Source organism: Cyprinus carpio, chromosome B7, assembly GCF_018340385.1.
Source record: "Cyprinus carpio isolate SPL01 chromosome B7, ASM1834038v1, whole genome shotgun sequence".
Taxonomy (NCBI): domain Eukaryota; kingdom Metazoa; phylum Chordata; class Actinopteri; order Cypriniformes; family Cyprinidae; genus Cyprinus; species Cyprinus carpio.
In genome coordinates, this window is record NC_056603.1 from 35977271 (window position 1) to 35997812 (window position 20542).

Here is a 20542-nt window from a genome sequence, read left to right on the forward strand (position 1 = left end):
TTAGGTTTTAATTTGTATATATTTTGTTATATGAATATCTGAACATACAAAACATCCAAAGAAAGAACAAGGTATTTGCTTGTAAACAAAGACATTATTTTAGCTTCATGCATTTTTTTTTTTTAACACTTTAATGTGGGTAAGTTTCATAAAAAATGAAGAAATAACATTTTGAACAAAAAGCTGAAAAAAGACTATGAATTGGATTCAGAATGATAATCAAAATGTAGATGGAGTCAATCGACACCCCAAAGCTTGACTGTAATTATTACCTCTTCATCCGTCTACATTTTATTCCATAACGTTACAGTTTTGATGCTATTTCATGTCAGATGATCATGTTACATGTGTTAGTATCTGTTATTTCTTCTTCACTTGGGTTTTTTTTTTTTTTTTTTTTTTGGAAAATTCTGTACAGAAGATGTGTACTAGTGCCCTCTACCATATAGCAATGAAAACACGGATTCTAGGAGCACAACTATAGCTCAAATATATTTAGGCTTTTTGTAAGTATAGGTCAAGTATACTTAAATGTCTTTTTAAGTATATTTCTGAGTAGTACATAAAGCCCATTTCTGGGAAGTACATACAAAGTAAACTAAAAGCATACTTTCCTATTTTTAGTTTAAAAGAAGTATACTAATAGCACACTTGTATAAACTTCTTTTTCGTAAGGGTATGTTACTATTTCTTTTTTTATTTTAAATTTTTTGCATTTATTTACAACAACAATGACCCATTTCTCAAGTTATTTTTTTTTAAAAAGTCTTCACACAGTGCGCAAAATGTGGGCTAAACTGTAGACCATTTTCCATTCCCTTGGCACAAAATATATTCAGTGCATTTACACAGCTTCAAATTACATGAATTATTTTCTCATTTAGACACAACCACAGCCAAAACACTATGGCCAATTTGCATGTTTACATACTCTTAATAAAAAAAAAAAAACTTGAACAAGACAGCATTTTACTAGATTTCTAAAGTAATATGATATTAAAATATATACTAAATCTATAAATTAAATACGATCAAAACTATTAAAAAAAACAGACATAGCTGAAGTATTACATAGTTATCATTAATTTTCTGTTGTTGGTTTTCTTTTTTTTTTTTTTTTTTATTTCAACTGCTTACACACAAAATCTTTACTTTTCTCACAATTTCTGAAACCTGACACTCAGACACTGAACCACACACCAAATCTGCAAAACCATACACTAATTCTAGGCCTTTGACTCAGTTTTCAATTTCATAAAACACTTTTTGCAAAACACAACACACAATTCTTTATGTAACACAAAATTCTAACAGGAATTAATATTATGGGAAAGGTGTTTGCAAATGATTGCTTTTGACATGTGTTTGTGATATTCATTTTGCAAGAGATATGAGGCATTTTGCATTATGTGTGTGCAATTCTTTAATATAAATTTAAATAAATAAAAAAAAAAAAAAACAAACAAATTAAAAAAAAAGCAATCAAAATAAACTGTAATATAAAATCACCCCCAAAGATGTGTTTTCCATCCAGATCTAGTTATATTAAATACATGCATTTTACAACTTTTTTTCTGCTCATTTAATCCAAATGATCTTGATGTTTACTTAATCACTTTGTAAATCTATAGATTGTCAACCAACCTGATTATTGTGTATTGGTAAAATATAAAGACATAGTGTAATTGCTGTAGGCTTTCAATCAGGAGAGAGAAATTATTATAAACGTCTCAGGTTATGCATGTAACCATGTTTCCCTGAAGGGAACGAGATGGTGGGTCTAAACGCTTTGGGGAACGCCTCCAGCGTGACCATGCTCTGAATGACATGTGTAATCAGTCCAGTGGAAGGGCGAGACATCACAGGCGTCACAGCATCAGCTTCTAGGAATGAAGCAAGCATTGGCAAGGATGCCGGAAGTATTGCCCTGAGACGCAGCGTCTAGTTCCCTTCGGGGAACCATGGTTACATGCGTACCCTGAAACGTTCCCCTTCAGGATCTCAAGCTGCATCGAAATGCTTCAGGAACGAGAATGCCCATGCACCCAGAATTACAAGTCACTGCCTAGTGTGGAAGAGCACGGCTAAAACGAGAGAAAGGAGCCAGGGGTGGCGTAAAAAGCAGGTAGGCACCAGACAAGTAGACGGGGACATCCGCCCAAAGACCAACAAGTGAGTCTTGACCACCAAAGAAAGGGGAGATCTTGAGGACTTGAGGCTTTAGGATAGCATCCTGATCCACCACTTAGCATAAGCTTCTTCTGGCTGGAGGCCTCAATGCAGCACGGAGGAAACACGCAACCAGAGGGTGTCTGCCCACTGACTGGCCACCGAGAGGAGTGGCCGCCATGGGGAGTGGATCAACCCTGCGGAGAGAAGGGCCTGCAGGAACTCCTGAGAAGAGAGGTAAATACGTGTTCTCACTCGAGACATTTTTATCCCAAGAGCCCCTGTTTATCTAACTTCTCATAGTCAAATGAATATTTCATTTTATTCCTCAGAATTAAATATAGTCAAACAACAAAAACAAAAAAAACACTATTAAAAGTACAGTGGTGGATGAAATACACAAATCAAGTACTAGTAAAAGTACAGATACGTATAATAAAATAATACTCCAGTAAAAGTAAAAGTACTCCTTTTTCAATTTTACTTGAGTAAAAGTATAAAAGTACTCGATTTTTTATGTACTTAAGTAAAAAAGTACTGATAGATAGATTTATTTAGCAATTTTATATAGGCTACTTAAATTAATTTTATATTAGCACAAATTTTTTTTATATAATCCTACCGCTCAAAATACCTGGGATTTTCTCAAAATAACCACTACATGGAGTCAAGATATATTTTTGTTGTTGATATGGACTACGCTGACGAGAGTGATGTAGTAATGTTCACTGTGAAGCTTATGCTGTGATGTACCTGAAAAAAACAGATTTCTGGTTTGTTAGGAGGACAAAGTAAATAATCTTCGAATTAACGAAATTTATATTAATACAACATCCGAAAGCTGAATAAATAAGCTGTTAGGAAAGGATGATATTTGTCTGAGATACTGTACAACTATTTGAAAATCTGGAATCTGAGGGAGCAAAAAAATCTAAACATTGAGAAAATCACCTTTAAATTTGTCTAAATTAAGTTCTTAGCGATGCATATTACTAATCAAATATTAAGTTTTGATATATTTACGCTAGGATATATTATTTTTATATAAGTTTTGATATATTTACGACAGGAAATCTTCATGGAACAGGACCTTTACTTAATATCCTAATAATTTTTGCCATAAAATAAAAATTGATCATTTTGACACATACAATGTATTTATGGCTTTTGCTACAAAAATACCCCAGCAACTTAAGACTGGTTTTGTGCTCCAGGGTCACATCTGACCATCAGATTTTCACCAGTAAGAAAAAAAGTGTTTTAAAATTTGTTGTTTTGCAGAACATCACAGTTATATTTGACATGAGAATAAGGCCTGAAGTTAGGAAGAACATTTTAAGGAAAAAATAATTATATTTTCATAATAACTTTTTCTCCACCTTGTCTGTGGTGTAAAACACCCCTGGCCAAATACTCCCAGAGGGCATCACTTCCCACTTTGATAATTGATAATTACTGTAGTTACAATTTTATGAACATCACCGCCCCCCCCCCCCCCCAGATGTAATGTATATAGGTGGTTGAATAAAAATATTTGGACTTTATTTTTAAAAATTACCTCAACTTAGCACCAGCAAGGTTGTTAGCTAGACAGTTAGCATCAGCTACCAATATTTACTTATTTTCAGTATGGTTATGAATAAACATTCATATATGTCTACTCGGCTAGTTAATTCAAACAATAAACATTTATACTGTTGATAAACAGTATAAAAACAGACGTCACATAGGGCTAAATGCGTAGCATTTTAATAGAACTGTTAATGTTATGGCAGCGGGGAATTTGAACGTGCATTAGTTATTTTATTTAATCTGTGTTATTTTAATGTTTGTTTTTTTGACCTAAAAGGCACTGATGCTGATGTGTTTGCGTTCAAGCATTTCAGTGGGCTTAAATAGATCACTATGGCGTTATTTCCCTGTCAAATATCAAGAGCGCATTATTGTAGCGCGAAAGTACATTAACATAATGTGCGAGCGTGAATCTCGCTGCTCACGCGCGGGATATATGTGCCCGAGCGCGAATCTCTCTGCTCGCGCACGGGATATAATGTGCGGAGCGCGAATCTCTCTGCTCGCGCACGGGAACTGGGCACGTGCTCTCAGATACACGTTGCTCTTGTAAGAATTTTCTCTGGGCTCGCTCAGAGAGTATGCCTGCACTTAAAACGTGTTCAGTGCAATCGCGAATCTCTCCTCTTCACTTAAAGTGAGCGTGTATGTGCTTAGACTGTGTCCCGTGCGTTCGCGCATGGCCAAGTACTCTTCTCTTCAAATTCTTTCTCTTTGCTCTTGACATAAACGCTGTCAAAACGGCAACAACCAATCAGAAATAGGCTTCAACGACTGACCAATGAAAACGCGACATCGTACATGGAATCTTATTGGTTGATATTGAACTGCACATGGAACACATGGAATAAGTTCACTGAAGTTCAGTCAAGACGAGCCGAGATGGATCCGCCGAATCGACGATCTCAGGTAACCAGTTTTATTTGTTTTGATGTTAAATATGTCAAATGTATCTTAGAAATGTCTGGGAAGAGGACGATTGGATTATTTTACATATAAATTACCTAGACTGTCAACCACATTCTTCACACTACGTGCCATGCCCATTGAAGGTTAGATTTTTTTAGCCAAATATATTTGAAAGCCGATTCCAAAAGGCAAAAATAATATTTTACGTCTTTTTTTATCTAAAAAATCTCACTTTCAATGGGCATGGCAGGAAGTGTGAACAATGTGGTTGACAGTCTAGGTAATTTATGTGTAAAATAATCCAATCGCCCTCTTCCCAGACATTTCTAAAATACATTTGACATATTTAACATAAAAACAAATAAAACTGGTTACCTGAGATCGTCGATTCGGCGGATCCATCTAGGCTCGTCTTGATTGAACTTCAGTGAACTTATTCCATGATGGGTCGTTCGCGAACGAGTCGGCTCTTGTAGGTGAACGACGAGAGCTGGCTCGCATATCTGAAGAGCCGACTCTATTTAAAAAAAAATATAGCCTATAGAAATCAAATCAGTATGTAATAATGAAATAATGGATGCATTTTATTTAAAATAATTGACTAATTCAAAGAACAAAAAAATATTATATAGGCCTTAAGGCGCACATATTCGTTTCGACTGTCTGATCAGCCTCACAATCTGTTCCTGTCAATCATACACGAGGTGTCAACCAATTATATGGCATGAGGGAGGGGCCGAGCCATCACACACACAGTGTCAAACTTGGAGAAGAAACCGCATCAGCCCCTCAAAAGTAAGGCAGCTTGCATTTCTGAATGCAAATCTCTCATAAAATAAAAATATGATCAGCATTGTGTGTGTGTGTGTGTGTGTGTGTGTGTGTGTGTGTGTGTGTGTGTGTGTGTTCATGCTAGTTATACAAAACATAACTAGTGAGATAGTTCATGCTGGTTATATAACATGCCAAAAAAGAGAGACCAGTTTAATCCTTTCAGTTATTTATTTTTCTTTAATATGGGTTCTATTATGTTGTTCAGATTCAGATTGTATTTGTTTTATAATGTTGTTGTTTCTATACATTAAAAAGTCGTAATTTAAATGCAAATGTTTGATAGTATTCTTTTTTCATAACAAATCAATGCATTTTTAAAGAAATTTTGAGACATTGTGAGTATGATTTCATTTAATAATTTAATTAGAATTGTTTTCACACCTATCATAGTCAAAACATTATTGTTTTTTAAAGAGCCGTTTGTGAGCCAAAAGAGCCGGCTCTTTTCAGTGAGCTGAGTCAAACAAACCGGCTCACGAAAAATAACTTAAATTCCAATCAACCAATAAGATTCCATGTACGATGTCGCGTTTTCATTGGTCAGTCGTTGAAGCCTATTTCTGATTGGTTGTTGCCATTTTGACAGCGTTTATGCCAAGAGCAAAGAGAAAGAAATCGAAGAGAAGAGTACTTGGCCATGCGCGAACGCACGGGACACAGTCTAAGCACATACATGCTTACTTTAAGCGAAGAGGAGAGATTCGAGATTGCACTGAACACGTTTTAAGTGCAGGCATACTCTCTGAGCGAGCCCAGAGAAAATTCTTACAAGAGCAACGTGTATCTGAGAGCACGCACCCAGTTCCCGCGCGCGAGCAGAGAGATTCGCGCTCCGCACATTATATTCCGCGCGCTCGCAGAGAGATTCGCGCTCGCACATTATATTAATGTACTTTCGCGCTACAATAATGCGCTCTCGACATTTGACAGGGAAATAACGCCATAGATCACCCTTTACAGCAGATTTAGTCCACAAACAAATGACAGTTTTGACCTAAATATGATTTTCAGTTACAATAATTAATCCTAAAATTCGACATTAGTAACTTTTAGCAGCATCAGTCACGCACGCTCAAGATCTCCCGGTTCATACTTGTGAATTGAGTTCACTAGAGACTCACACTAAACGGTTCATTTGAATCAGTGAGTGGTAGACTCGAGAACAGCTGCAAGTGGATCATTCTAATTTGTGAATGAATCATTTGGTACGATTTGTTAACCGATTTAAGAGGTTCATTGAAAAGAATCAGTTTGTTCTTGAATCAAAAACCACTTCTGTGTGTCAGAGCACATGATATAGCCTATTATAATGAGTAACGATATGTTTTATGAAATGTAGTTAAGTAAAAAGTACGATCTTATACTTTGGAATGTAGTGAAGTAAAAGTAAAAGTTACTAAAAATAAAACTACTCCAGTAAAGAACAGATACTTGAAAAATTTACTTAAGTACAGTAACGAAGTAAAGCTACTCTGTTACTGACCACCACTGGGTGTGGAAAGATTCATATCAAAACTGAAATTATCTAATATACGCGTTGTCTCAGCAGCGTGCGAGCCGGTCAGTAACACAAACAACATCAATCTCCTCAGAAAAAGATGGCTGCAGCAGCGAGCTCTCACTCAGAGGGGGAAGAAACTGTAGCGTGGGCTTCCAAGCCTCGAGAATGAGCTCTAGATCTAGGGAATGTGGGTGGAGATAGGAAGAGCCATCTTCAACACGTCCACCATATCATGTGCTATCCCCGCGATCTCAGTGACTCCCTGCCTCAGCGGCAGCAGCGGGACCGGGATCGCAAGATCACAGGCATGGACACACTCCTTGAAGTGTGTCCGGTGAGAGTGGAGCGCTTAACAGCAGGAAAAGCACAATCAGCCCCCCCGAGAGCCAACTGCGTGAGCTCTGCTCTGCTGATCATTATAATATTAGGCATAATATGCTTGTGTAACTGATGCTTGTGCAACTGGCGAGCTCATCGACACCCTCCATATCAGTCTCCTCAGAGGAAGACAGGGGAGCATTGCGCCCTCTATCCTAGGGGCAAGGACAGGCTTCCGAAACCCCAAGAGCCGGTGCCGGATCTGGAGGTTGAGGAAGAAGATAGGGACTTGCTCATCTACATTCCCTCCACCAGATCCGAAAGCAAAACCCATGAGCATGGCCGCAGCTCTGCTTCGAGGAAAGCGGGGCCAGCACCGCGAGAAAAACTAGTGAAGGCTCCTTCCTCAAAGAGAGCCTTCTGAGAGTGAAGCAAGGCAGTAACAAAACGTTTGCTGACTCTGCGTGCTTCACTCTCAAGCAGACAACACACAAACTGCGTGTGTCCCCACCCAAATCTCTTTCTTTTCTTTCTCTCGGGCAGGGAAAAACACAAAGCCTGAACGCTGCCTGCTCTCGCCCAAAACTTCTCTTGACTGAAGCGTTGACATAATGGAGCTTATCAGTGGACAAACAACACTAAATAAGACTCACAAGCAGATAGCGACTGACACACACACAGCTGAATGACAGAAAGATGATGCCGGTTCCACCGCACGTGCTTTTAAGCTTCCTTGTCGTTACGTCATCCCTCCAATGATGTCTCGCCCTTCCATTTGACACATTAAACATTTGAATCTCAGCGTGGTCACGCTGGAGGTGTTCCCGAAGCATTTTAACCCAGCTCGAGTTCTTGAAGGGGAATTCCAGTTCATTCACTTTCAGATTGTGAATAGAATTAGATACCATATAAGAACTGTGTATGAGAATTTTTAATGTGCAAATATGGAGCAGGACAGACTTGAAGTGAGAGGAAACCTTCATACTGATCAATGAGGTAGACATGGACCCCTCCAAAGATGTGACCATGGGTCTAAACAAAGAGTCATCAGAAGAATGTATGCAAAATGCAACGTACTGTTATTTCAAATTATGTCCAGGCCATCATAGTTGACCACGTGGTTAACAGAGGCCTTCCTATGGCAGAGGCTGACAGGTTAGTTCAGCCGGGGTCACACTACAGGAGTTTTAGTTTGATTTATCCAAGATTTTCCTCTCTCGAGAATTCAAGGACCTTTGTCGGTTCTGAAGTTCAGTGCGAATTATCTGCTAAACTGAGACATCTTGCATGTCTAATCTACTCTGAGCCTATGACCAATGACCAATGATTATCAAACAACGCATTTATAATGTTAATAATATCTAGTGTGTGATGCACCATCATTTTCAAATCTTGTAGTGTGTGCAAGTTTAACCCTCTGGGGTCTAAGGGGTTTTGGGGGCCTGGAGAAGTTTTGACATCCCCTGACTTTTGTGCTTTTTTCAGTTGCTTATAAACATATACATGGCTAAAGTCTAATAACACTGTATTTAGTACAAACTGGGCTACAATAATATGTAAATAGCATGAATGTGCATGATTGTGTTTTTGAGAAAACAACGTTTATGCGTGGTTAGTGAAAAACTACAATTTTGAAGTCACTGAAATAAGGTCATAAAACACCTAGAGAAGATTTGTTCCCAAGACTGTCAAACCTGGAGCTTGTAGCCTAGAATTTTTGCTTCAAAATGATGTGAAAATCATCTTGTTTACTAGCTCACAGAAAACTACAGATTGATATAAATTTTCTAAGACACTTTTTGTTTCGAAAGGGCATATGCGAGTAGGCGTGATTGACCATCAATATTAGTGTGATTCACACCTGAGAAGATAAAGGCCTGCATAATGAGCCTTTCAGTCAGGTGTGTGACTGAGAGGGAAGAGTTACAATAAAGAATGTGAGGACAAAATAAATGTATATATTTTTATGTTTGTAGTTAATTTAGAATATATTTAATTATATTATATAAATTATATTATATAAACTTGAGATTCACTTGCGAGTGTAGTTAAACAGTTTATTAGGAACAATTAGGGGAACCTGTGGCCTAGTGGTTAGAGAGGTTGACTTCTAACCCTAAGGTTGTGGGTTCGAGTCTCGGGCCGGCAATACCACGACTGAGGTGCCCTTGAGCAAGGCACCAAACCCCCAACTGCTCCCCGGGTGCCGCAGCGTAAATGGCTGCCCACTGCTCCGGCTGTGTGTGTGTGTTCACTGCTGTGTGTGTGCACTTTGGATGGGTTAAATACAGAGCACGAATTCTGAGTATGGGTCACCATATTTGGCTGTATGTCACGTCAATTTTTTTTTCACTTAATCAAAGCGACTTTCAATGCTGAATTTTAGCATCATAACTCCAGTCACACGATCCTTCAGAGATCATTCGAATATTCTGATTTGCTACTCAAAAAAACATTTGTTATTACTATTATTATATATATTTTATATATATAATAATAATAATAATAATAATAATAATAATAATAATATATATATATATATATATATATATATATATATATATACATATATATATATATACACACATACAGGTCCTTCTCAAAAAATTAGCATATTGTGATAAAAGTTCATTAGTTTCCATAATGTTATGATAAAAATTTAACTTTCATATATTTTAGATTCAATGCACACCAACTTAAATATTTCAGGTCTTTTATTGTTTTAATACTGATGATTTTGGCATACAGCTCATGAAAACCCAAAATTCCTATCTCAAAAAATTAGCATATCATGAAAAGGTTCTCTAAATGAGCTATTAACCTAATCATCTGAATCAACTAATTAACTCTAAACACCTGCAAAAGATTCCTGAGGCTTTTAAAAACTCCCAGCCTGGTTCATTACTCAAAACCGCAATCATGGGTAAGACTGCCGACCTGACTGCTGTCCAGAAGGCCATCATTGACACCCTCAAGCGAGAGGGTAAGACACAGAAAGAAATTTCTGAACGAATAGGCTGTTCCCAGAGTGCTGTATCAAGGCACCTCAGTGGGGAAGTCTGTGGGAAGGAAAAAGTGTGGCAAAAAACGCTGCACAACGAGAAGAGGTGACCGGACCCTGAGGAAGATTGTGGAGAAGGACCGATTCCAGACCTTGGGGGACCTGCGGAAGCAGTGGACTGAGTCTGGAGTAGAAACATCCAGAGCCACCGTGCACAGGCGTGTGCAGGAAAATGGGCTACAGAGAAGCAGCACTGGACTGTTGCTCAGTGGTCCAAAGTACTTTTTTCGGATGAAAGCAAATTTTGCATGTCATTCGGAAATCAAGGTGCCAGAGTCTGGAGGAAGACTGGGGAGAAGGAAATGCCAAAATGCCTGAAGTCCAGTGTCAAGTACCCACAGTCAGTGATGGTCTGGGGTGCCATGTCAGCTGCTGGTGTTGGTCCACTGTGTTTTATCAAGGGCAGGGTCAATGCAGCTAGCTATCAGGAGATTTTGGAGCACTTCATGCTTCCATCTGCTGAAAAGCTTTATGGAGATGAAGGTTTCGTTTTTCAGCACGACCTGGCACCTGCTCACAGTGCCAAAACCACTGGTAAATGGTTTACTGACCATGGTATTACTGTGCTCAATTGGCCTGCCAACTCTCCTGACCTGAACCCCATAGAGAATCTGTGGGATATTGTGAAGAGAAAGTTGAGAGACGCAAGACCCAACACTCTGGATGAGCTTAAGGCCACTATCGAAGCATCCTGGGCCTCCATAACACCTCAGCAGTGCCACAGGCTGATTGCCTCCATGCCACGCCGCATTGAAGCAGTCATTTCTGCAAAAGGATTCCCGACCAAGTATTGAGTGCATAACTGAACATAATTATTTGAAGGTTGACTTTTTTTGTATTAAAAACACTTCTTTTATTGGTCGGATGAAATATGCTAATTTTTTTGAGATAGGAATTTGGGGTTTTCATGAGCTGTATGCCAAAATCATCAGTATTAAAACAATAAAAGATCTGAAATATTTCAGTTTGGTGTGCAATGAATCTAAAATATATGAAAGTTTAATTTTTATCATTACATTATGGAAAATAATTAACTTTTATCACAATATGCTAATTTTTTGTTGAGAAGGACCTGTGTATATATATATATATATATATATTTTTTTTTTTTTTTTTTTGATTAATTGAAAGAACAGAATCTTTTGTAACATGATTATTGTATCTATCATCACTTGTGTGCTAAAAAAAAGTTTTAATTTCTATATATATTGACTCCCAGCTTTTGAATGTTATAGTGTATATTGTTACACTTGGAGTAAGACTGGAGTAATGATTCTGAAAATGTAGCTTTGATCACAGGAATAAATTTTATTTTAAAATATATTCAAACAGAAAGCAGTTATTTAAAATAGTAAAAATATTTCACAATATTACTGCTTAAGCAAATGCAACTTTCTGTATTTTGGATCAGATAAATGCAGGCTTGGTCAGCAGAAGAGAATTCTTCAAAAAGACATTAAAAATCTTACTGTTCAAAAGTTTTGACTGGTATTGTGTCAAGTGGAAATATATAAATGACCATCACATACCTGGTACATACCTCATATTACTTTTATATCGTATTGCTGTCTATGTTATACGTTAGAACATAAAAATAAATAAATAAATAAATAAAACCTCCTGGCTTCATGAAACATTGAAGTAATGTAAATGAAACTTCATAATGTTTCACTTGATTAAACATTTAGTCAGGAATTATATTTTGGAAAAAGTCTAACTAGTCAAATGTGTACAAGTTATATGAAAACTAATACAAGTGGATTAATAATAAAAAAAAGACTTACTCATGTTTATGATCTCTGCTGGTTTAAGCCGCTTCATTCTTTTTTTCTGAGGTAATCCAAATCTTATTCCTCTCTCAGCACGTCTTCTTGAGGTGAATTATGTACCTGTATTATTCTTCTCAGCGCGAAGCGGACAGTAAAATAATAATAATAATATAAAAACATTTTTGAAGAACAGTCTTCCCCCTGGCTGGACTACATACACTGGGAGGTCATCAACATTCCAAGTGACTACATAGACATTTGGCTCCCATTTGTCTACGAGCTTGTGCTTCCCTCTCAGTTTAACTTTCCGCATGAGAACTCTATCTCCTATTTCAAGGGTAGAAACCACCACACGTTTTCTAAAACCGGCGCTTGTACAATTGGCCACTTTTGCAGTGTTCTTGATGGCAATCTCATAGCTTTCCTTCAAACATTCTTTCAGATCCCTAACATGTTGAAAGTGGGACTTGGTAGGTCCATTCACTGGCAGACCAAAGGCTAAGTCAACTGGCAGCCTAGGCTTTCTCCCAAACATAAGTTCATAGGGAGTGTATCAAGTCACACAATTTCGAGTGCAATTGTATGCATGCACCAAAGGCTTCACAAACTCCTTCCAGCAAGACCTCTTCTTGTTTTCAAGTGTACCCAACATCTGGAGAAGGGTTCTACTGACTCTCTCTACCGGATTTCCTCTCGGTTGGTAATGAGTGGTTCTCACCTTGTGTATGCCTACAATGTGACACAGCTCCCTGATCAGGCGTCACTCGAAATCTGGCCCTTGATCACTGTGCAATCTCTCTGGAAATCCATAATGTACTAGGAAGTTTTCCCATAGGCATCTAGCCACAGTCTGCGCCTTCTGGTTTTGGGTAGGCACAGCCACTGCATATTTGGTGAAGTGGTCCGTAATGAATAATATGTCTTTGGTGTTACTCTTATCTGGCTCTAAGGACAACAAGTCCATACAGACCAACTCCAATGGTTTGGTAGTCTTTATATTCACCATAGCGGCAGCTTTCTCTGGGAGCTTCTTCCTACACATCTCTCACAAGTCTTTATTTTCTCTTCCACAGATGATGACATCTTTGGGTAAAAGAATCTGGTCTTGACGAGGTCAAGGGTCCTTTCCATGCCCATGTGCCCCATGTCATCATGTAGACTCCTCAACATGGTTCGTCTCAGAGAAGCAGGTAAGCCTAGTTGATAAAGGGAGGTTCCTTGATCTTGCCTCTTCCTGTAGAGTACTACATCTCTCAAATCCAAGCCGATTCCACTCTCTTATCCACAAGGCAATATCAAGGGACTGCCTCTTTGGAAGAGGTGGCTTCACACACATTCAGTGCGGAGCAGTGTTTCTGGTATCAGTGAACACAGAGCGGATTATTATATGCTCGGAGCGCGGAGGGAAATTGTTGCTGCTTCACTCTGCTCACATACTCTGCTGCCGAGTGAGAGATGTTTACCCTACGAAATGAACAAGACACAGTTAGACGGTGTCTGCTATATTTACAAATAATTGATATAAGAAATAAAAATAAATACATAACCTAAACCAGCGACATAAGGAAATGAAAATATAGACTAGAAAATATATTTACACTTGGTCTGTCCTACGTCCATGACACTGACTCACTGCGGAGCTGCCAGTTTTAATCTGAACAGCTCTTAACGCCGAGCGGATGCTTAGATGCATGATGGGCTAGTATTAAAGAAAATTAATTAATAAATAGAATAAAGGTAATTCCAGCGTTAAGGTAATAACATTAGCTACTGCTTTTTTTAATCATCTTGTTTCAGTTATAAATTTGACTGGTAAATGATAAAGAATTATATTAAAACTTGTTTTGAACAATTTATTTGCCATTTTTAATATTGATTTTAAGTAGGGAGTCAACAAAATCGATTTAAATAGTAAATCGGATTTTTTTGTGAAAAAAATCTGGGATTTTTTTTAGGCCATCGCCCAGCCCTAATGCAACAGTTTTTTTTTTTTTTTTTTTTTAGTCAAGGCAACTTCCTCTGAAATTAAGTTATAATAACTAATAAACTTTATTGCGCTATACAGTAGTCAACATTTGAAGTGGATCAAACCTTTCTTTAAAGTTGTTCTAAAACCCAATATGTCCTAAAAACCTGTTCTGCAAGTTTGAAACCCTCATAAGACAGTTTCCATATGAAAGTGCAAGAGATTCACACCTTTATCTCGACCCCCACAAGCTATACAGAACTACCCCCAGTTTAAGGCGAATACAACTCATTGATCATGAGCCCAACATTTAGCAAGGCAGGAAAACATTCAGTCTACCTGAAGAAAGACGTATTTCATTGAGCAAATGTTGTTAAATAGAGATTAAAAAAAAAAAAAAACACTGTAGGCTATTCTTAAACTTAGAGCTCATTATATTGAAGTACAAATCCAAACACCAGAAGCAACCTACACTCTCAGTGTTCTTTCATTGAAAAGTATGCATTTTATTTATTCACAGGCTATATGGATGAAATAATATTTTAGTTGAAAACTTTAAGTGCAATTGTTTAAAAAAAAATGCATCATAGAAATGTTTCATAGACCTTCTGTTATGCTTTAAAATCCAATGGACAGACATAGGCCAATATTATTGTGCACTACAAATATTTGGATCATCCCTTATTTTCTTAAAGAGTAAATACTTATTTTCTTCAAGAATAAACATTATAAATAAAGAATAAAAGAAACAACCTCTATTAGCCCTTATTTTCCATTTCTGAAGTTAATTTGCAACTCTAATGATGTGACTCCCCTGACAGTGGCACGTTCCTCAAAAAAGAAATAAAAATAAAAAATAAAACCTTGTTAGAGCTATGTGAGCGATTAATAGATTTTAAAAAAGAAAAAAAGTGTGTGCTTGGTTTCCGAAATGGAAAACGAATACAATTCATAAAAAAATGATATGATGAAAAAGTCATGATAACATATTATTAATTCATAGAAATAATTTAAGCAATTAAAACCTTTTTTTTTAAATACCATATTCAACTTGAATTTCAATACTATTAAACTGACTTTAAAATCTCAAGGAGTTTATACGCTGAAATGGTAAAATGTCACAGTGCATGTTAAACAGTCTAAATGAACTTGTATCTTATATAGTATCTGGAGACCTTGATTGCATGTTAGCATAAAACTAACAATATATTTTGACTTTTTTTAAATGAACAATTCCTGTATATAATATGTGACAGCAACTTTTATATCAAACATTTTGAAATCGTCCACAGCTGAGCATCGCGGGAGGCAGATTGAGCGCGCGACGTGAATGTGATGCAGTCATTTTCAAAGTCATTTTCGGATGCAATGGAAAAATAAAGCTGGATAAAATTATAGCTACATGAAACTTGTAAATAGTTAACAACATAGCCTAGATTAGGCCCATACTCTGTTCCTAAGTATATAATGTAAATTTGTTAACCCACAACAACACATTTTAACCGATTAATCGCCTATTTTCGTTTGCTGCATTTTTTTTAAACACGCTAAAAAATAAATTAAATTTGTGAGAGTTGCATTTTATTACATTCAGAAATAATAACGGCAGGCCTAATAATGCTATAGGCTAATCCAACAGGATATTTTTAGTTCCCTTCACTTTACAACAAATCCTTTAAATTTAACAAATTTATCAGAACAGAACAAGAATTACAAATATATAATTCTAATGGATAAATATAATTGCAGTATATAATATATGCTTATAAACAAAAAAAAAATAATAATAATAATTTAAAATAATTTAAAGCGATAAGGTGAGGTTGGGCTTATCTCTCTCATTCGGGACAAATCCAAACATGTTGCCCATTTGAAGCTAAACTCTTATTCATTAGGTAAAATAGGCTTTGGATTTCACACGTGTTTCAGTATCTATGCAAAAAAAAAATCATCATGAGCAAAAATATGCCAAAGTGGACCGCTGTTCGCGCCGCATGGCGTGTGAACGACTGCTGTTTCCAATGAATATGTGCGCGTGAGGCACCAGCGCGATCAAAGTCACAGTTCACAGTCTGAGGCAGAGCAGGAGGGTAAGCTGCCAGAGAAAAGATTCAGGAAGCCAGTGTAAGTGTGTTCTGTCTTGTTTTTGTTATGTTTCTACAGTAATAAGAAGGTTATTCACCGTAGCATTCAAAAATAGACAAGAGATGCTTGTACTATGTATATTTTGCAATTTTGGGATTGCAATAACCATAATGGTTACTTAACAGCCATCGTTTTGGGGACTCTGATGAGAGTGAAGAAGAGCCAGATGCCACGACCTTCCAACTTGCCTGGTGTGTCAGTTGAAGCCTCATGCCCAAGCCATTTGCACTGGAAGAGTAAGGAATAATCTCTTAACATCGAAATAACAAATCTTAATATTAATATTAGAGATATGGTTAACATTCTTAGTGCTAAAGATATTCCCCTCTCCTTGTCTCCATTCCTTCAGCTCCATCATCTTGCCGAGTGCCAGGCAACAGAGTAACTACTCCTCAAAACTGTCTAGGTAAACACTGTTCTCCTAAATAATATTGAATACAGTGGCCCCATTTATATTAACACAGCAATGGACACTCTGTTTCAAATCAATAGATTGCATCTGCCTTACCATCTCAGATTTTCAATGTCAATCCATCAATGGGGTTGAAATAGGTAGTGTATACCAAATTAATGTTCAGCATGACAAGAGATTTTTTTGTTTGCCATTGTTTGGCCCTGTAGCTTGCATGCCTCACAGCCTACCATGGTTAACAGATCACAACCATTTAATACCAATTTCTCTCCATTAGCACCAGACTATGGGGCAGGACAGCAACTCCCAACACCCGCATTTAACATGCAGAGAGTTACTCAAGGTAGAGACTGATTTCGGAAATATTAGTGAATAGAAAGGCCCCGTATGTATTATCAGTCATGGTTAACAGATTACTACCATTTAATAAAAAAATGTCCCCCTCTCACACACCACCCACCTCACTATGGACCAGAAATGGCAGTCCCTCCACAACTCCCTCCACCCCCCGCACCAGCCCTCAACATGCGGCCAACAGAGGAAGCCTGTTCAAGCCTGACCTACAGACCAACATGGCGAGGGGGAAGAATGGGCGATACCATTCCCTGCTCTGGTGAGCTATAACTGACAAATACTGGAGGGTCATTCTGTGCAAAAGATTTTGGAAAAAAAATCCCACAACCATCACATATTTTCTTCAAACTTTGACAATAACTTTTGTCATTAACTAATGTCAGTATTATGAGTAATGAAGATTTACACTGAAACGTGATATTTTTTATACACTACATTTTAGCTATATTTCATGTTTGTGAACAGCGGCTGAGGTCCACATCCATAGCCTGCTGGAAACCATTAAACAGCAACAAGACCAGCTTGTGGCAAAGGTGAACTACCTCAAAATAACCATTAACACCTGGCCGGGGCCAGATGTTGAGATGCCTGAAAATATCCACAGCGTACCCCCAGGATCCTCCAAATGAAATTCAAGGCTTTTTAAGACCTTTTTAATACCATTTTAAATGAAATTCAATGCCAACTTCGTACCCATTCTGACAGAAGTATGAGGGGAAAATGTCAAATCTGTATAAATTTTGAACCCTAGAAAATAATTATGTACAAGTAGGCTACTTGAATTAAATAAAACATAACAAACAAATTAACACATATATTTAATACACAAAAAAAAGCGTAACACATTTGATTTGTAATAAATAGATTTGAACTTGGTGTTGAACACTACAGCCTTCGCAGCTCTGCTGCCTTGGTTGCAATTTTTTCGCCCAGGCTCTCAAGTTCTGTCAACTTCTGCTTGTAGCTTCTTCTCAATGCATTTGACTTGGCAATAAGCTCTGCCATTTTGCTGCCTTGTTTGTCCTCAGCCTCCTCTGCCATCTTGTCTGCATCCCTCCTCAGATGCTCCGCAACTTCCTGGATGTTCTGTCTTGTCTTTTTTAGCTGCTCCAACTCCTCTTCAATCATTATTCTTCTTTGACTATGTGCTTGAGATTCTTTTTTCTTTCGTTCAGGATGCATCCTGTAACTCACTCTTGCTGATGTGACTGAAGACAGGAGCTCTGGTGTGAGGGGCACCTTGGTAACACCCCCATGCATGGACACGTAATCGCACACAACTCTTTGTGCAATGACAGTGTCCTCTTGGATATTACAAGTTTCTACTTGTTTATTGATAGAGAAGCCCCTCTCCACCGTAGCCTGCCCATGGGAGAGGAGCAGAAGGTTTCTGATGAAAGCCCAGAGCTGTGGGTAGGGCTGACTTATATAAGGATGGAGAAACACATCCAGCCTCTTCTCGAGGGGCTTGAAAGACAGAAACTTCTCATTCCTCACCTCCAGGGACAACAATTGTGAAAATTGCTGAATGATCAGATCACCTAAAGAAAAAGTGAAAGAAAAAGCACTCACATCAAATGTACACGTGTTTCTTTTGTAAATTGTATGCCTAACGTCAGGACTTAATCTTATGTACCTGTAGCAACCCCATCTAACTGCTTGTCTTGAAGAAACCTTTTGACTAGACACTTCATCTGGCCCTGACACAATTCTGGATTTGAATACATCACAGCTGTTAAAACAAAACACATTCCCCACACATTTGAAAATCAAAAACTGCTCTTCTCTTGAATCTTCTTCACAATTTTGGACAGACCCTCCATGCATTCCTTTCTGAACTGGAGGACAGAAAGCTCCTCAGTGGATCTACTCTGCTGCTGACGTTCCTAAGGATGAATGGGGACTAAATTAAGTAAATAGCTTCCTCTCCCTCCTCTTTCCTTCTATCCAGTGAAGGGCTGAGTAGACGGGTCTAACAACAGGGACACCAGGAGCAGTCTGGTCACACATTATGTATTTCCAAAATATCTTTATTGCAGCCTCAGCTCCAATGCCAATATCAACAGCTCTTAGATGAACCCTGGACTGCATGTCACTAACATCAAGCCGGACCAAATGCCGAGGTGTGGCATCATTGAGAAGTTCTTGTTTGATGAATCGCCTCAGCAAACTCTATGAAAAGACAAAAATATACATATTTGAGAATACAAATATTTTACAATACAAAATAAGCACTCTGACTTTACAATGTTTCTTTTCTTCAGTATTATTAAATGAGCCTAATTTATCTGACTATTCAAAATATTTGCATTTTCAATTCATTCAGTCTTAGCTGTAGTCTTAGCGTAACTGTGAACGAGAGGAGATTTTAAAATCACTATGACAATAAAATGAGAAGATTCACCTCACCTTCAGCAGTTCAGCCAAGTCATTACCAATGAAAGGCAGCACAGGCTCATGAGTCTGGTATCTGGTGAGGAAAGGTGTTACACTTCGACACACTGCCATGAAAAAGTGAAGCTTTGCCAGAATGAGAGGGTCTTTGGTTGCCGCCGCAATGGTATCATAGGAGGACGTCCCAGGGTTAGGAAGCTTTTTGGTGCTAACAGCCTCAACATACTTCATCATGTCTGGCCAGATGACAAGGGCCCTCTCCGCCACAGGGAGGTTCTCGACCCAGCGATGAGCACAAAAAGGCAAAGCGAAGATTTTGGACTTTGTGAGATTACAGAAATCCTCCCTTCTTGCTGGCACATTGTGAAAAATTGTATGCAGAGCTCTTAGAAACTTCTCCATATGCCAGTCGGTGAATCCACATTTGACAGCATTATGGAGAGTATGCAGGCCACAACTCCCCACCACTGCCAGCTGAGCACCCCCAAAATGCTCTGCATGCTCCTGCTGCAGCATCTCAAAAAAACGCCAATTAACATTGGGTCCATCCATAGACACAGAGACCGTCTTCCTCAAGTCAAGGTCACATACACACTTCTAAAAGACATGAAAAGCAAATTTTAAACAAAGACATTATGGTAACACTTTACAATAAGGGTACATGATTAATGATGTACTAATATCTGAATTAATAGTTTATTAATCATGAACTAATTAATGGACCAATAAGGAATTAATGATGGACTAACCTTAGCTACGCCTGGAATCATGAGGATTCATGTGTTAACTACAGCCACCTTAACTACACGTTAACACACACGTTTGTTAGTTAACATGTTAACATTAACAACGAATGATCAGCTTCATCAAGTTGACTCTTTAAGAAGAAAGAAGAACAGCAGACATCGCTCAGAACTGAATCAACTTGATCAGCACTAATCTTGCACTGTTTATTGCATTTCACACATACACCACACCGCTTCAGTATTACTCCTGACTTGTACACGTGACTGGTGCAGACAATTTTTAAGCATTTCAAAATGTACTTTTCCCCTATCCCTGGTTAACAACTTACCAGAAATGTTGTTCTTGACGACAGCTCTGATTATATTTATTTCCAGGAAGAATGTTGTTTCGT

At 37.9% G+C, this 20542-nt stretch overlaps 3 protein-coding genes and 1 long non-coding RNA gene across 5 annotated transcripts in view; 2 read left to right on the forward strand and 2 right to left on the reverse strand.

Moving 5' to 3' along the window:
- LOC109107158 (cadherin-4-like) overlaps window positions 1-20542 on the forward strand; it is a 129577-nt gene that overhangs the window by 23699 nt on the left and 85336 nt on the right. The window lies entirely within an intron of this gene.
- On the forward strand, window positions 16957-17540 carry LOC122138023. Its single transcript, XR_006155256.1, has 3 exons — window positions 16957-16999; window positions 17132-17269; window positions 17476-17540. It is a non-coding gene; the product is annotated as an uncharacterized LOC122138023 (long non-coding RNA).
- On the reverse strand, window positions 17862-18748 carry LOC122138022. The gene is made up of 2 exons (XM_042728466.1): window positions 18647-18748; window positions 17862-18551 (listed from the first exon to the last, which is right to left on the reverse strand). Exons 1-2 carry the CDS (start codon window positions 18735-18737, stop codon window positions 17896-17898), a joined length of 747 nt encoding a protein of 248 aa, XP_042584400.1. The 5' UTR covers window positions 18738-18748; the 3' UTR covers window positions 17862-17895.
- Window positions 18795-20186, reverse strand: LOC122138021. Its single transcript, XM_042728465.1, has 2 exons — window positions 19420-20186; window positions 18795-19182 (listed from the first exon to the last, which is right to left on the reverse strand). Exons 1-2 carry the CDS (start codon window positions 19954-19956, stop codon window positions 18919-18921), a joined length of 801 nt encoding a protein of 266 aa, XP_042584399.1. The 5' UTR covers window positions 19957-20186; the 3' UTR covers window positions 18795-18918.

Excerpts from the sequence above, each read along its gene's own strand:
- LOC122138021 (XM_042728465.1), bottom strand. The coding sequence starts at position 19,956 with ATGGATGGACCCAATGTTAATTGGCGTTTTTTTGAGATGCTGCAGCAG. Across the intron at positions 19,183-19,419 it reads ACTTGGCTGAACTGCTGAAG|AGTTTGCTGAGGCGATTCAT; the intron begins GTGAGGTGAATC and ends GTCTTTTCATAG.
- LOC122138022 (XM_042728466.1), bottom strand. The coding sequence starts at position 18,737 with ATGTATTCAAATCCAGAATTGTGTCAGGGCCAGATGAAGTGTCTAGTC. Across the intron at positions 18,552-18,646 it reads GTTAGATGGGGTTGCTACAG|GTGATCTGATCATTCAGCAA; the intron begins GTACATAAGATT and ends CTTTTTCTTTAG.